The following is a 16,711-nucleotide window of genomic DNA, read 5'->3' as shown; positions in this document are numbered from 1 at the left end:
CTTCTTTGGGCGTGCTCTTAAAGCGCTTTCTTAGTTGTATTCATGCGTCCTTGTTATGGACCTTTTTGAATATAGTTATAGAACACTCTGACCCGTAGAGATCAACAAGAGATCGAAGACATGAAGCATGGCCGACGTAAACTATATACGTAGAGTTCATCGTGCAAGTATATCGATATATTCCGGGTCAGAATGATTGACACTATCAAATAATTTCCATATTCAAAGACCAATTGATCACTTTTGACAGCATTGTATTAGGATTTCACGGGTATATCTTTAAACTGATCCATGCCCTGTTCTGGTGTCAGGCACCTGCACAGATCATACATTTCCAGGCTATCCCAACTCAATTGGGATTTGGTCCTCAATGCCCAAGCATATTCTTTGAGCTTTCCGACCTCCAAAATATGGTTCACAGCTGCATAGCGTATGTACCGAATCACGGTGAACCGGTGGAGGGTAGGTCCCATCCGACGCCAGCTTCGTAGCTCGCACGCCACCTATTGCATCTCCGGGTGATATATCCTTCTTCGCCTGCGGGTGGTAATTTTGGCCTTACGCGGAGGCAGAAGCAGCAGCAGCCTGCTGTTGAGCCTGGCTTTGGAGTTGGATGAGCTGGGTGAGGGGTTAGAATATGCATATGGTGGGGGGCGCGAATTGCAGTTGGATGAGGGCGATTTACCTCTGAGCGCATCTTTTCGCTCTTTTCTTGTGTCGCACTGATCTCGCCTTCAATTCGCTTGCTGTAGATTCACAGTCAGCACATATTTCCGTTGGGTCGCGGTGGCCAAGGCAGTAGCACTGACATCTCCTTCTCAATGAACTCCAACCGACCGTTGACGGCCATAGTGGCTTCGGACTTATCCTGCTTCAGCAACACCGGACCAACGAGCTTGTAAATGTTGGCCTCATCGTCTAGCTGGGCGAACTCGGTCTGCACGCCTTCGTTCTCTTGCTGCTGCGATTCAAGTTTCTGGCGGGCATCGACCAAAACCTCAAGCTCTGGATGGGCAGGAAAGGTCAGAAACTATTGCTGAGGTCAATTTGATATATAGACATACCGGTCTGCAGTGCCTGGAACTCTTCCGATCGTGCCTGAAGCTGTTTCTGGGCGTCCATGGTGAACTTGGAGGTGAAGTGGGAGGAGGGAAAATCAATGGATCCCGCCCGTAAACAACTTCCACTCTCACTTTCCCCTCCAATTCCCATCAACCCTCGGTTCTAGGGCTCTTTTGTATTTCCTCTTTTCTTCTACACCAAGGAATCTTCAAGCTTTCTCTTCTAGCATCTCTCTGCCTATCCCCCCCAGCCTTGGCCCATTGCCCCAACCCTTGCTCCTCTCTCCCCGCTTTACCACATCTGCCTCCGCGGTCGACTTGCTGCCTCTACCCTAGCCAGCACACGCATTGCCTATCATGAGTAATACGGATTTCCTGGGGCGGGCTATCGACACGGTCAAGAAGGCGATCGAGAATGACAACGATGGAGAGTACGAAAAGGCTTATCAGATGTACTACTCCGCACTGGAGTTGTTCATGCTGGCCTTGAAATGGGAGAAGAACCCGAAATCGAAGGAGATGATCCGCTCAAAGGCCGGCGAGTATATGGATCGCGCGGAGAAGCTTAAAAATCACTTGGCCGAGGACCGGAAAAAACCGAGCGCGGTTGGCGCAAATGGAAAGGTGGCGCAAGGCAGTGGGAAGGGAGGGTATGTACTCGACTTCTTTTGACAAGGATTCCTCGCTCTAGCACTTCATCTGTGTGATAAGCAGTGTTTGCGAGTGAGGTATTGTCCCATGTTATCCCTGCTAACGACACTGGGCCGTATAGGAAGGAAGATGACGATAACGGCGAAGATGCGGATGCGAAAAAGCTTCGATCGGCGCTTCAAGGGGCTATTCTGTCAGACAAGCCGAACGTGAAGTGGGAGGATGTTGCTGGTCTGGAGAACGCCAAGGAAGCTTTGAAGGAAGCAGTCATTCTTCCCATCAAGTTCCCTCATTTGTTCACTGGCAAGCGCCAACCCTGGAAGGGTATCTTGCTCTACGGTCCTCCAGGAACGGGAAAATCTTATCTTGCCAAAGCCGTGGCAACGGAGGCAAACAGCACATTCTTCAGTGTCAGCAGTAGTGACCTAGTCTCGAAGTGGATGGGTGAGAGTGAAAGGTAGGGTAACATCTTCATCAACAAAAGCTCCGAGAGTTGCGTACTAATTTGCCTCTAGACTTGTGAAGCAGTTGTTTAACATGGCTCGTGAGAACAAGCCCGCGATTATCTTCATCGACGAGGTCGACGCGCTATGTGGACCACGTGGTGAAGGAGAATCCGAGGCCTCACGGCGTATCAAAACCGAATTACTTGTACAGATGGACGGTGTCGGCAAGGACTCGAAGGGCGTGTTGATTCTGGGCGCAACAAATATCCCCTGGCAACTGGATGCTGCTATTCGGCGACGATTCCAGCGGAGAGTACACATCAGTCTCCCCGACGTCAATGCACGAATGAAGATGTTCATGCTAGCCGTGGGCTCGACGCCGTGTCATATGACACAGGCTGACTATCGCCAATTGGCCGATCTAAGTGAAGGCTACTCCGGTAGCGATATTAGTATTTCCGTGCAGGATGCACTGATGCAGCCAATCCGCAAGATTCAAGGAGCAACACATTATAAGAAGGTATGTATACTCAGTTCTAACCGTTCCAACCCACAGCGATTGACCGGCTCTATTACAGGTACTCGACGAGGGCGTAGAGAAACTCACGCCTTGCTCACCAGGGGATCCGGGCGCAATGGAAATGACTTGGCTCGACGTCGATGCAGAGAAGCTTCTGGAGCCACCTCTCGTTCTGAAGGATTTCATCAAGGCAGTTAAGAACTCTCGACCAACCGTTAGCGGAGAGGATCTCACGAGGAACGCTGAATGGACCCAAGAATTTGGCAGTGAAGGCGCCTGATCGTATTTTCCGAAATGATCAATATTCTTCCCATCATGGCCTCCGAAATGTGAATCTTTCTACCTCAGTCGATCAACAGCATAAACCCCTGGCTCGTTGGCTTGTCCAGAGAGGGAAGCTGAATATCTCATTCCCTTGCCCATAGTCTCCATTTTCTCATGCGCTTTATCTGTGTCCATGTCAATGCTTGCTTCATTTCGGATTCCTGTGTCTTTTGGTGGGTGTCTCCGAAGAGTTTGGTGTTTAGAAGCGTTTCTCAATTACTTTTGGCAATGGCGAGGCGTTGGCTGAGCAAATATTTCATGTGTCTATCCCCGCAAGTGTCTCTGTCATAGGAAAGCGCGCGAGTAGCATACATACGGCTTTGAAGACTACAAACTTGCTAGGTTCTTTCGACATTGCTTGTAGATGTAACCAATGCCACCCAAGGCCCAGATTCTATATTGCCAGACGCTACGTAAACGAATAAGGATTCTTGAATCATCAAATTCCTCGCTGGGATGACACTATGCACAAATGATTCGAACAAACCGGCACAAAGCCAGCCCTAAAACGCCCAATACAAAATGAATGGAGACACAGAAACATAAAACAAGTCGAAAAAGACTAGTATACTTGCAAGACATGTCGGGGGAATCTCTCATAGCAGAAGGTGGACGCTGGAAGAACAAGAGACAAAATCACAACGAATGACATAACATAGAACCGATATCCAGGGCTACTGGCCAAGCAAGCTCTTGTTCGAGCTATCACGGCGCTTGAGCATTTCAGTCTTAGCACGCTTCAACCCCTCGCCCAGTTTCTTAGTCCGCTTCCAATCACTGCTCATCTTTTGCATGCGAACAGCGGCTCTCACAAGAGATACGGCGGATTTCAATTTATGGCGTGGAGTGCGTACAGGAGCTCGGTCACGGGCCTGCACGCCCATCTCGGAAATCATGCGAAGATCGGCATCGTTGCTGTTGGTAACTTGTTAGCTATGTTGCAAATAATATTAGATGGAAATGGGGGTACGAACCATGCAACTCGGACGCGTTCACCAAGTTCCATCAAGCCCTTGCTCCAGGCAAGATCACGGCGGAACTTTCCCTCACGCTGTAGGCGGGCGCGAAGCCAGATGATCTCCTTGCCTGAGACCTCGGATCTCTTTCTCATGTTTGGTCTTGTTGGTCGACTTAGAAAGGGAGTTTTTCTCGAGGATTTCGTCGTGGCGTCTTTGTAACATATCGAGATTTTTGGTTGCCGCTTCGGCCTCGCGCTTGTGGGCATCTCGCTCTTCGCGAATTCGGCGCACATGAGTCTTCAATTCGTTCAGGCGCGCTTCCCGTTCGGAAAGCTTCAGAGCTAACGATTCGGCCTCGAGTGTGGAGGACCTGAGGAGCTCGTGGAAGTCCTTTTGGTCCTCTTCTTTCATCGCGGCACGTTCGAGCTCTCGGTTCTTCGTGTTCACCTTCTGGAGGGACCGGTGTGCTTCGGCCACTTGTTTTCGTAGACTGCGTAGCTCTTCATGAAGCTTGTTTGACGGAGAATTGTGTGGGAGTGTGACTCGAATTTGTTCATCATAGCATCATGAAGATCCTTTTCCAATTCCTCAACTCGTGACTTGTAGCTTTGGGCAGAAGACTTCTGCTTGGATTCGCGCTGGAGGAGAATCTTTTCGCGTTTCCTAGCCTCTGCCAGGCTGTGTCGGAGTAAGGAGAGGTCCCCATGTGTACTAGATTGTTCATTCTCCACCACAGGCTGCTGCTGCTCAAGAAGAGCTTCCAATTCTTGGGCGCGACGCTCCAGGCGCTGTACCTTCGTCTTGGCAGAGGTAAGTTCTCGGTCTCGGTTACTAGAGCCAGCAAGCAATTTGTCCTGTAGGCGATCGATTTCAGCAGAAAGACGACCCTCCTCTGCTGCAAATCGTTCACTTTCAGAGACAAGCTGATCCTCAAGAGATGATTTGGCGTCTCGCAATACTTTGAGTTCGTTGTCAAGTCTTGTTACGGTCTTGCGCAGTTCAAGTTTATCGCGGTCAAACCGAGTAGTATCATCTGCGTTCTGGAATCGGTCGAGTTGAGCTTGGAGCTCGATACGTTCAGCCTCAATCTCCTGCACCGAAGCCTTCAGGTCAAATATCTCGACATGAGCATTTGCAAGCTGATCACGGAGCTTCTGTCTCTCAGCAATAGACTTTTCCAGGTTTTGTTCCAGGTCAGATGACCCATTTTGCCGACCCTTAGCAAGTTCTTGCTCATCCGCCAGGCTCGATTGTAAAACGACCACCTCGTCTTCCAGAGCTCGCACCTTGTCTGCAAGTGCTTGCTCTTCGCGTCTAGATACCCGAGCATCTTGCTTCGCCGCAAGAAGCTCGTCCCGTCTTTCGTCAAGGTCGCGCCTGGTCTTATCGAGGTCGTCTTTGAGATCTTGGATTTGGCGATCCAGCATAGACTTTTCTTGCGTGTAGCGCTTCTTCTCGCTATCAATGACCTCTTGTAGCCTAGACTCCTTCCCAGAGTATGTGCTACCAGCTTCCTGAAGCGCTTCGATAGTGCGCTTCAAGTCTGCCGCTTGGCCTTCTGCCCATGCTTTCTCTGATTGTAGAGTCCGCTTGCTGCTTTCCCAACGACTTTGATCGACTGCAAATCGGCCTTCCTTCTCCTCAATCTCGTGGTGAAGGTTTTCGATCTCCTCTTGCAGCCGTTCAACTTCCGCCTTGTGTTGCCAGCGAATGTTGTGCCCTTCGTCCTGAGCGCGAGATGTGGCGTCTTGAACCGCTTTTTGAAGTTCGCGGATTCTGGATTGTGCACGGTCAAGTTCGATTTGTAGTCCTCCCGATTCACCGGTCAGCGCTTGATGGCGAGTTTGAAGAAGTTCCTTTTTCGTCCGTTCCACGCTGGAGTTCGTCCAAGGCCTCCTGCAGTCGGGCAGAAGTAGCTTTCAGGTCCTGTCGAGCTTGATCGCGATCACGCCTGGCTGCAGCAAGGTCCTCAGCCAGGTGGTGGGCATTATCTTCTAGGCCATGTTGAATAGTTTGATAACGCTCTTCGAGGAGTGTCGCATGGTTGGTTTTACTCTCCAATCCTGTCCTCAGCGCATCGTTCTCTCGTTGCAGGTCACGTATCTCTTCTTCGAGCTTTTCGGCCCTGTCCTCCATTTGCCGGCTGAGTCCTTTGGTGGTGAAGGATTTGTTCGACATTTCATCCTGCAATTCCCTCAAGTCCTCCTCGGCACGATCCTTCTCTTCAATCGCCTGCCTAGCGGCATCAGCCGACTCTCGGGTCTCAGTCTTGGCCTGAGAAAGACTGTCCTGGAGCTCTTGCATCTGCTCCTTCGCACGCTCCAGCTCCAGCTGGAGCTCTGAAGCTGCGCCATTCTCCTCGGCATTACGTTTCAGATCTTCAAGCTCTTCTTCGCGTTCCTCAAGTAGGCGATCTTTTTCTCTAGAGCTTGCTTCTAAATCCTCAATGTCGTCACGAAGTTTGTCAGTCTCTTGCGAGTGGGTATCTTTGATGTGCCTCAATTCATCGCGCGCTTCTCGGAGTTCGACGTCACGCGATTCAAGCTCTTCGCGCATCATATCCATTTCCCGCTGTACCGTCTGGTCCGCTTGCTCCCTCCATGATTTCTCTTTTAATTCTGCCAGCTGTAGCTGGTAGTCCTCGAGATCTTTCTCTGCCTGCTGGAGGCTCTTTCGGTATCGGGAAATATCGCGTTGCATCGTTAGTCGCAAAACCTTGAGCTCCCTGTTTTCTTTGAGAGCGTCATTATTGTATTCCGGGCCAGCCTTTTGCAGTTGTTCTTCCATGAAGTGAATCCTTAGCTTCAAACTGAAATTGACTTTGCTCAGTTGATCAATGGCCTATGGACGTCAGTATTGATCTGCAGGGAGTTACGTGTAACCCAATTGGTTCTGATATTCATCATACCATGGCTTGGTCCTTGAGCGACAAATTATTCCCTCCATCACCAAGGGCTCCTCCGTTGCGTCCTGAATACCCAGGCAATGGTGTACTTTGTGCACTACTGCTTGCAGCATGTGGAACTGGAGTTGCCTCTTCCATCGTCCGATCCTCCTCGTATATATCAGACATGTCCATAGCAGGCAAGCCGGGCGTGTGGGCGTTGCTGCGATAGGTCTCTCGCTGATATCCCGGGGTTTTCGGGCCGTCTGTTCCTCTCGCCGCAGACATATTCTTCAAAAGATTGTTCTTTGTCGCGCTCTTCATTAACGGAGTAAACTCTCCCTTCGCGGGAGCTGCTGCTGGAAGATGTCGTAACGCGCTTCTTGTTGACTTGGAAGCAGCACCGGCGCGCGGAGTGACGCGTTTGTCAAAACCCTTGATCACATCATTGTCCTTGGACGGTGTTTGAAATGAATTTTCAAGAGAATCGAGTGCAGACAAATGATGTCGCCCGGCGCTGCGAAATCCGGTTGTGAGATAAGTCGCGTTGCCGTCGTATTCGGTGCGTGGTGTGTCGATGTAGGGGAAGGCCATGTTTGAACAGGGGAGGTGGGCCAAAACCTTTCAGCGCGTGACCATCACCGTGAATAAGGGCAGGAACGAAGTTTAGACTAAAAGTTCACGCTTGACAGTCACAGACGTGTTTTGGGCGAGTTATCCCCGGCTGTGTTGGGTTTAGCGTGGACACCTCTGTTGATTTCTAACCTAATCAGGATTAGCGTGTGAATCACGGGATGTGAATTTCGCCGCTTTTGCTTTTTTTCTATCAGAAGAATGCATGAGGTCATCCGTGATCTTTGACAGCACAAGATCAGCCATGACTTCTGAGGAGGATCTCGCGTGGTTTCAATCAACCTTCCGTCCTATCCCAAAACCGGAGCTCCCCGACGACGCTGTTGAATACTCAGTTTATCATATCCCGCCCTCCCCCACCCCCGCCGTTATCGATGAAGCTGCCGAGACCCGAGCACGACTACTTGAGGTGCAACGTACAGCTGCAGATTTAACCAAAGATTTGCTTAAATATTACATCTGGCAGCGTGAGGCCTTCCGATTAGAGATTATTAAAGAAGACGGTACCGAACTCTTATTCTAAAAACCTACCCTCAAATAAAGTTGAAGCTAATTGTTGTGGGGTTTAAGGAATCACCTCACTACAGGGCCGCACCTCCTTCGGCGACTCTATCGAAGATGAATGGGTCATTGTGTACTTCCTCCGTGAGCTGACCAAGCGACACAAAGATATTTGGGTCAAAGTGGTGGACGGCGATGGCGAGTTTCTTCTCATTGAAGCCGCGGGAACACTCCCGGCATGGATAGAGCCAGATGTCGCAGATAATAGGGTGAGTTATGGCTAGTCAACTTATCTCGGCTTATTGGAGACATCATACTGATCAACCAAACAATGGATCAGGTGTGGCTTCACCAAGGAGACCTCCGAATCATCAAGCCCAAGCAGGAGGCGAAAAAACAGGTTACCGAGAAAATTTCACTTCCAGAGGCACGAAAGATTATCGAGAATGAACCCGGTCGCCTTCTTCGCTCAACGATAATCCAAGAAGAGGCCTTTTACCGTCTGCGCAAGTACCCTCAGCAAATCAGCGAAAACCTTCACTCCGCCGTCATCACAATTCCCGCAAGGTTGCATTCCTCCTACACCAAAAGCCAGCCTACATTTCACCTGCTGTGGAGGCGTTCTATGTTCGTGATCCGATCGCTCTGCGGCCACTGCGAGCGAAGGATGCGTCCGGCCTTGTTTTCAAGCCGGACGACTTGGTCGACGTTAGTGTTCGGTTTACCCGTGTCGGATATGCGCAACTCAAAAGCCAAGAATTTCCTGTGCCAAATACCTGGGCGGGCAAGCTGCCCTCGACTGAGGACCGCAAAGCATATGAACGGGCGGAAGCGGGGATGAAACTCGCGTGTGGATTCGAGATGCTGCTTCACGACCCCCAAAACCAAGATAAGCCTGCAGTCAGGGAAATGAAGTTCCTGCTCGAGGATGTGGAGACAGGGGATGAAACCCTTCCCACCGATCAAGAAATCCAAGAAACCTGGGACAAGCGAGACGACGATGAAAAATGGCTGGATATCAACTATGAAGATTTGGAGACAGAGCTCAAAGGAAGAGGCGGAGGAAAGGGAGAAGATGCTGGCAAATTCGGTGACTCCGGTGCCCAGGAGAATCTTCAACGGATCGTGGCTCGCTTTGAAGAGTTCCTGAATGACAATTCAGCGGGCTTCGATGGTGCTGATTTCATTGATGACTTCGAGTCGGATTCTGACGTCGAAGATGATGATGACGAGGAAGTCGACAGTGAAGGCGAGGATAAGGACGCGTCATTCAACGAAGAGGAATTCTCCAGAATGATGAAAGAGATGATGGGCATGCCCTCTGCACCCGATTCCATCCGCAAACGGGTGGAAGACCTCGACTCGGACGGGGAAGACGACACGGAGCAGATCAAGGAGCTTTCCCGACGAATGGAGGCAGAATTGCAAGGGACGGGCGTGCTGGATCTCAACCGGCGCCCACAGGAATTGTTCTCTGACGGAGCAGGTGCATCCAAGGGAAAGGCTGCCAACATCTCCAATGAAGACGAGGAGGATGAGAACATCAACATCAACCTTGCTAAGAATTTGCTGGAGAGTCTTCAGGGCCAAGCTGGAGCCTCTGGTCCGGCAGGCAATATGCTGTCAATGATGAACATGCGCATGCCCAAATATGATCGCCCTTGAGGTGACAATATGGTGAGAGTAATCATTCAATATGCCTGGGAAAGCAAGAACAGACTCTGGACCAGCAGTGGATCGATCTAAGGCCAGCCCTATGCGGTTGACTGAAGAGATCGGTCGTTTCGCTGGACAAGGCTACCCGTAGACCAAAGACAAAGGCTTGTTCCTATTGTGGTTGCTGGTCAATATGGTTCTGATATCGCCAGCGGGGAAAACGGGTTGACAACGAAGGTCGAACCTACGTCTTGGACAAGAAAAAAACCCCTTCTGGTTCCATCTTTCGGGCGGGTTTAATTGTACCCATCCCATGCCCAACTCCCCTGGGAAGTTAGACGGGCTTCATGGGTTGGGCTTAACAATTCCGCCCAGCGAGACTAGATGAGGCTTTGCTGCCTCAAAATCTTTACATCTTTATGTGCATTCTCTAGGTTGAGTAGTCATATACCCCTTAAAGAAGTAACTTGTGGAAACAAATCAAAATGTCTGCTAGACCACTCATATCTTCCGGTCAAATGTCGTGAGACAGTTTAAGCTTACACTAAAGCTTCATACACATTATACGGAGTATAGCCCGCCATCTGCAAATTTAAGAGTCATGAAACTTGTTTATTTTCATTGAACATGTTCTATTCTCCTAAGACATGGCTCAACGGGATAATGCCCAGCTGCTTGAATAAACTCGCTAGCGTTGGTGGGGCTCGCTCGTAGGGCAAGGCATACAGCTGCACAACGTGATACATGATAATAAATCCAACAAGCCACGTACTGTCATGCCGGGTGGCGACTGCAGAAGAGGCGTGTACGTACCCATCTATATCAACGATGATGTGCCCGCGGTGGAACAACAGTGTCGAGGCGAATGGCCCGAGTGACCAAATCTTGTGACTTGGCTCTATTAAGGCCGTGCAGCCATAGATTCCAATGATATCGAATATATAATATTGTGCAATGTTGTAGGGTGGCACCGTACCTATGCTATGTTGTATATGTTGTATACGTTGCATATGTTGCATATAAAACGCTGATCATCCCGAGGTCAACTCCGTAGTACTTTAGTAATTCCACGTGGCTAGATCGCCCATGTCTTGGATCGACCCAAGTGTTTAGCTTACCGATTGTTCCTGACGGGCTAATACTATAAAGGTGTCTCATAGCGGGTCCACTTCTGCATGACAATCATATTGGAATTTCTTGGAACGGATTCACCTTCCCAAAATAATCGGCATCCGGTTCATAGTGGGTAAATAATAAACTCAATTATACTACTCCGTTTATTTGGCATAATATCTGTATATTGTACTTATATATTTTGTCTCATAGTAGAACCAACACTGTGGAATATGAGGTATTTTAAGGTGAGTCCAGTACCCCGGTGAAATGTCGAAGGAAATGGAGACGCTGGAAATAAATATTCGGTCCGGAGTACTCCGTAAGGAAATCGGCAATCCATCAAAACCCGTTAAAAAGTGTCGTGTGCCTCTTGTGGCGAAAATAATAAGGGATCCGCTCGTGTCCGGGTGGGTTTACCGTTCCTTTTACTTTTTTACTTTGCTTATAAATATTATTGTTAAAATCCCTCATTAAATTGGAGCAGAAATCAACAATGTCTTCGGCGTGATAGGGTGAGAATACACGGAAGGAATGAGACGGGCTATATTATACTATACAAAGTAGATGACAGGACTAATGCTGCTACACATTGTCCACCCGTGGACCACTAGTGTAATTAGTGTACGACTAGTGGTACAGGCTGCCTGATTGCAAGTACTTTTTACTCCGTACGGAGTACCTAACCTGCATATAGACATATTCCGTACGGAGGTCACCTGGCGGATGTCGGCAAGGATCAAGGATTTAGCATCCCGGCACAATGCCGGGGCAACTGCTATTTTGGAGTCCCAATATCTGTTTCATCCTGTCAAAATAGCCTGTACAATATATCCTGGCCCAGTGGACGGAATACGATCGGGGATGTACAGATGTACATTAGCCGCCTCCGTTTGCCATTTGGACGGGACGGATGAAAGGACCCATAACATATTTAATGGGGTTTAACTCCGAAGAAGATCCTCCGGATGAAGGGGAGATTTCTCGGTCTATTTGGAGAATGAGCCTCGAGTATATTTGTATACAACAGACAACATTTAGAGTTGAAACGATAATGTAACGGCGAAAAAGGGTTATCGACAATGATCCTACGACTCCCGGAGGCTTGTCGGGAAATCCCACAAAGTTTAGATCCCTGCTGAACACGCTAACCGTGGGATTATTTCCCCCGAATTCCCACTTTTCCACGGAACTGTTTCGTGTCCGACTTGGGGAAAGATGAGCATATTTTTCTGGGACCCAAGATCGTCTTTCCAGAAGCGAGGGAGTATAGCCGAATCCCTCTGGAATACTCCGTATATTGTACACATCCAATATGATGACGTTCAACAAATCGGAGGACAAGGAATTTCTTCCATTACCTCCTTACTGTGCCCCTAACACGGAGTTATCTCCAGATTACCCCCCGAAATCCAGATGGCTGGAATAGAGACGGCAGACTTGATCTGACACATGCTGATTTTCGAGTGACATGAAAGGTAAGAAAAAGCAAATATTAAAAAAAGAAAATAATAAAAAGCAAAACCCATACGACAGAATACCGAAAGAGGAAGCGGTGAACCCCTGACGATTTGTCCAATCGATACATCATATAATCTCTCAGAATGTGTTTGGAATCCAATTGATATGTATTAAGATCAAGATCATACGAAGTAAATGTAATTAATATTCACTTAAATTATCTGCACGATCATTGGTACCACACATATTCCCATGGAGCCCCTGTTTGCAGACATATCCACTTCTACGCAACGGCCCAAAGGCAGACGAGAACGGCCCCTCGGGACAAGGCGCTAGGCAAAGCACGGAAACCCATGAATATTAATGGTCGGCCCGATTTTAGAATGACTTTCACATGCAGCAATCCAGGAGAAGAGTATGAAAGAATGTGATCGGAAGGCTATCCGGAAGGGTGGTGTAACTATAAGTTAAAAGGGCAAAAAAGTACTTTCAATACAATACCGACATATGTACAATAAAGTAGAGAGAGATAAAGTAGAATTAAAAGAGTCATAGAAAAGTAATAAAATGAGTAGTAAAAGTCAAATAATATAAAAGAAGTTAGAAGAGAAAGTGGACCAGTGGAGAAGTTCTTTTCTTCCATTGACCTTCCATTTGGGAGTTCCCGTAACTGCAACTTCCGGGCTTCCACCGAGGGCCTTAGCCCCTTCGATTATTATTGCTTGTCTTCTTATTTATCACATTACTCCACTACTCCCTCTCTCTCTCTCTTCTCTTAATATCTCACCTCTTTGCTCTTCTCTTCCTTTTTAAACTTCTCTTTTTGTTTTTTCTTGTTTTTTAACCTTGCCGGAACCTGGTCACTGTGTGGACCCGCATACCAGCCTTTCGTCATCATCCAGTCACAGCATGCCTTGGGACAATGGACTAAAGATGCTGGTTATTGCTTGATCAGGTCCACCATGGATTTCATTGTGAGTATAAAAAAAGAAAGGTACATCCTATGTGCTTGGACTGACATTCTTAGCTCTCTTTGACGCACTTCTGCGAGGTGCATGGTCCCACCTCTATTATTTGCTCGCAGGTCCTACCTTTTTCATGTCCGCAATGTCACCCCGAATCCGACCACTCTCCCCAGGGTACCCCGGCTTCACATGAGTCTCGCATCGATCAGTCTCAATCCCAGACATCTGCCGAGTCTAAGTCGCCCAGAATTGAAGATCACCCGTACTTCCTCAAAGGACATCCGACCTCACCCGAAGATAAATCCAACCGAAGTGGTGCAAATGGCGATACCTGCGCCAGTTGTAGCTTGTCTCTGCCAGAAACTGTGAGCAAACAGCTACCTCCGGGTGCGCCTGGAAGTCGCGACGCCAAGGGCAATTCTACTAGCCCGGTGCTCCGCTCTCGCGAGCTAGTTTACTCATGCGGCAACAACCATACGGAGTTGGATGATGAGACCGACTACCACACTCATGCGTCTCCTCCTGACTCACTTCGTTCTGCCTCGGTTACCTCCGATTCTTCATGCCACACACACATTCACACCTATCTCTCTCAGCGCGGGCCGCCTAACCCCGCTGACTATGCGCTTCTCCGACGCTCTTCTATTCGCACCCTAAGCTGTGAGCTCTTGCCCCGGGGACTTTCGTCCGGCCCCATCTGCTTCGGCGACGGCGTCGCTGGTTACACCATTGCCTATATTTTCCGCCTTCCAGACCCCATGGCACGCGGCAAGCGACGCAGTTATGCACTGGTCGCACTGGCAGGACGAGATGCCGGAAGAGCATTCCGCGCATGCCCCATTATCTGGCGCGCATTCGGTCGCATCGCAACCAGCATTGTACACGCTGCTGAGCGCTTCCAGGAAGACGAGAAGACCCGCGATGAGCAGAACAACCCGGGAAGACAGCCCGGCCGCCAGTACCCTCCCGTTTCATCCTTCCTCACTGGCCGGGGTATGGATCCGGCGGGCCGTCGTGCAGCTGGCCAGATTCGTGCCCGTAATTTAGCCGAAATCGTCGGCAATGAATACATCTTTACTGAATTACATGCTCATTTCGTCGCACTTCTGCACCAGCTCGGCGCAATGTTTGGCGGAATCCCTCTCAATGAGGAACGCTTTGTCTGCAGCACTGTGGGCGACGAAGAAGGCGCCAGTCCTTCTCGGCCAGTCCTCGTCTCCAAGGCAAGACAGCCAGAGGGCGACCAGAAGTATGATGGCGACGATATCGACATCTCGAACCTTGAAATCTCCGCGGGACCAAAGGCGATTCCCATTACGCCTCGCCGGCCCGTCATGGCTTGAAATATTCTTTTCATCATTTGCATGAACCTCTTATTGAGATACCCGCCTGCTTTGTTCTGTTTTTCAGGCACCTTCAACCTTCTGCTTTTTCTTCTGCTTTTTCTGCTTCGTTTTTTTGCGCTTCCTTTTTTGCTTTTATGCGGGTTTGCAAGCTGTTTCGACCGATCTCTGCATTGCTCATTCTGCATACGGATTCGGCCTTTTCTTCTTGTATTTTGCGATATGGCATGGGCATAGACTATGGCGTCTGACAAACACGGAACGGAGTTTCTTGTTTACCAGCCTTGATTTCGGTTTTTCCCCAGGGTGATATGTCTTTCTTCTCTTGGACACCTCGTTCGATCTTTACGGAGTTCAACGATTCAAGCACGTCTGTTTAGCGGGTTTCCTTTCTTGAGACTGGTGCTCGGTTATGATTGGGATGTCACGATCGCACGAGGAATTCAAGAGACATGTATTTTATGTATTATTTGAACACGAATCAATCCATGGCCATTGGCCACTTTTTCGGAGACTGAAGTTTTTATTGTACGGAGTATGCACATGCCTAATATTATAGTCCGGAAGAATTCCGGGTAAACGTACCATTTCGGGTTAATCCGGCCACGGCCACAATCAAACCTTGGAAAATCCCACCAAAAAGAACAGCAGAGACAAAAGACCCGCATCACCTCCCACCTTCCTCCAACAATATCAAAATGGTCGCCTTTGACAAGTGTGAGACCCGGCCGGCCCATATTGAGGCCATCCTCAATGGCCTCGACCGGTACAATCCCGAGACCACCACCGTCTTCCAGGACTATGTCGCCCTGCAGTGCGAGGACCGGACATTTGACTGCTACGCCAACTTGGCCCTGCTGAAGCTGTGAGTTGGACCACTTTTGTTTTATGGAAGCATTGCATTGCCAAAAAAAAATCATATTCAAGCTTTACTATGATGAGTATCTTTTAAGCGTTTCCTATTACCTGACGTCCCCATAATATACTTGGGAGTGTTGAGAAATTCTGTGAAGATACTGAACGTGAAGCCCCCATGCATTGGTTGAAACCAAAACCATGGCATTCTTCTTTGCAAAACCTCAAATCGTCATGAGATTCTCGAATCGAAGCTGACAAAAACCCTCTTCAAAAAATCCAGCTTCCAGTTCAACCCCCACCTCATCCAACCCGACACCGTGACCAACATCCTGGCCAAGGCCCTGACCGTGTTCCCCTCGCCCGCCTTCTCGCTCTGCCTCGCCCTGCTCCCAACAAGCACCCAGCCCTTCCCCACCACCAGCCAAGCTCAATCCGCCTCGCAGACCTCCGACTTCGTCGAGTCCGTCCAGAAGCTCACCCGCCTGTCCACCCTCCTCGAGTCCGCCCAGTACGCCCAGTTCTGGTCCACCCTGAACTCGGACGACCTGTACGCCGACCTGACCGCCGACGTGGCCGGTTTCGAGGAACTTGTCCGCATCCGCATCGCCGTCGAGGTTGGCAACACCTTCCGCTCCATCACCGCCGAGAACCTCGAGTCCTGGCTCGATGTCCGCAGCCGTGACGCGCTCAACAAGTTCGTCGTCGATGTCTGCGGCTGGAAGGTCGACGGCGACGTCATCCGCGTGCCTACCAACAAGGAGAACGAGGCCCGCTCCGAGGTCAAGAGCGAGCACGTCGGCATCGAGCAGTTCGGTCGTGTCATCCGTCGTGGCTTTGAGTTGCCCGCATAAATGCTTTGGCGGAAGCTCTATTTTTGAATTTTCTTTTTCGCGTCGATTCGAAATGTTTCATTTCTTTCCTCTTTTCGTATCAACCTTTTTCTAAACTTCTCCAAAAAGCTGTGCGAGGGAAAATTTGATTTCCATCCATGACATGAGTTCATGAATCCCACCCCCGATCAAGTGACGAACCGACGATAGATTTCGCATGGAGGAGGGGCTCGGAGATGAGTCGGGACCTGGCGCATCTGGCGTTCTTTTTCTTTTTCTTTTTTCCATTTCTATTTCTCTTGTCTGTATTGGATTCTTTATTTACTTGTCCGTGCGAATATTTGCAATGGATAATATGAGGAAGAGAGAGAGAGATGTCATGTCCATACCATAACATAACTTCAGTCGCGCCTCCATATAGGGCCGGCTTTGCTGCCAATATCAAAAATCATACAGAGCCAGTTCCACATGTATAAGCAATGGAGATACAGCACGATATAGTGTCA

General features: G+C 49.3%; 6 protein-coding genes across 6 annotated transcripts; 4 read left to right on the top strand and 2 right to left on the bottom strand.

Annotated features, from left to right (window-relative positions):
* Positions 1 to 558: 558 nt before the first annotated feature.
* On the bottom strand, positions 559 to 1,212 carry N7519_002767 (tubulin-binding prefolding complex subunit YKE2; the record flags this gene model as incomplete). The annotated part of the gene is made up of 4 exons (XM_057289545.1): positions 559 to 618; positions 686 to 746; positions 810 to 1,005; positions 1,065 to 1,212. The coding sequence occupies 4 exons, from the start codon at positions 1,210 to 1,212 to the stop codon at positions 559 to 561; spliced, it is 465 nt and encodes a 154-aa protein (XP_057150747.1).
* Positions 1,213 to 1,418: 206 nt separating this feature from the next.
* N7519_002766 (AAA family ATPase VPS4) lies at positions 1,419 to 2,958 on the top strand (the record flags this gene model as incomplete). The annotated part of the gene is made up of 4 exons (XM_057289544.1): positions 1,419 to 1,711; positions 1,834 to 1,978; positions 2,268 to 2,678; positions 2,737 to 2,958. The coding sequence occupies 4 exons, from the start codon at positions 1,419 to 1,421 to the stop codon at positions 2,956 to 2,958; spliced, it is 1,071 nt and encodes a 356-aa protein (XP_057150746.1).
* A 718-nt stretch (positions 2,959 to 3,676) lies between these two features.
* Positions 3,677 to 7,439, bottom strand: N7519_002765 (putative spindle-pole body protein (Pcp1); the record flags this gene model as incomplete). The annotated part of the gene is made up of 5 exons (XM_057289543.1): positions 3,677 to 3,917; positions 4,053 to 4,437; positions 4,482 to 5,737; positions 5,784 to 6,802; positions 6,870 to 7,439. 5 exons carry the CDS (start codon positions 7,437 to 7,439, stop codon positions 3,677 to 3,679), a joined length of 3,471 nt encoding a protein of 1,156 aa, XP_057150745.1.
* Positions 7,440 to 7,683: 244 nt separating this feature from the next.
* N7519_002764 (putative regulatory factor Sgt1) lies at positions 7,684 to 9,644 on the top strand (the record flags this gene model as incomplete). The annotated part of the gene is made up of 4 exons (XM_057289542.1): positions 7,684 to 7,981; positions 8,049 to 8,248; positions 8,320 to 8,526; positions 8,571 to 9,644. 4 exons carry the CDS (start codon positions 7,684 to 7,686, stop codon positions 9,642 to 9,644), a joined length of 1,779 nt encoding a protein of 592 aa, XP_057150744.1.
* A 3,527-nt stretch (positions 9,645 to 13,171) lies between these two features.
* N7519_002763 (folliculin domain-containing protein) lies at positions 13,172 to 14,517 on the top strand (the record flags this gene model as incomplete). The annotated part of the gene is made up of 2 exons (XM_057289541.1): positions 13,172 to 13,183; positions 13,237 to 14,517. The coding sequence occupies 2 exons, from the start codon at positions 13,172 to 13,174 to the stop codon at positions 14,515 to 14,517; spliced, it is 1,293 nt and encodes a 430-aa protein (XP_057150743.1).
* Positions 14,518 to 15,215: 698 nt separating this feature from the next.
* N7519_002762 (CSN8/PSMD8/EIF3K family protein) lies at positions 15,216 to 16,226 on the top strand (the record flags this gene model as incomplete). The annotated part of the gene is made up of 2 exons (XM_057289540.1): positions 15,216 to 15,382; positions 15,656 to 16,226. The coding sequence occupies 2 exons, from the start codon at positions 15,216 to 15,218 to the stop codon at positions 16,224 to 16,226; spliced, it is 738 nt and encodes a 245-aa protein (XP_057150742.1).
* Between the last annotated feature and the right edge of the window lie 485 nt (positions 16,227 to 16,711).

The sequence above is a fragment of the Penicillium mononematosum genome (genome assembly GCF_028829835.1).
Source record: "Penicillium mononematosum strain IBT 11891 chromosome Unknown utg000002l:1.0-8112719.0:1.0-8118358.0, whole genome shotgun sequence".
Taxonomy (NCBI): Eukaryota; Fungi; Ascomycota; class Eurotiomycetes; order Eurotiales; family Aspergillaceae; genus Penicillium; species Penicillium mononematosum.
This window is presented reverse-complemented; position numbering and strand designations above follow the sequence as displayed.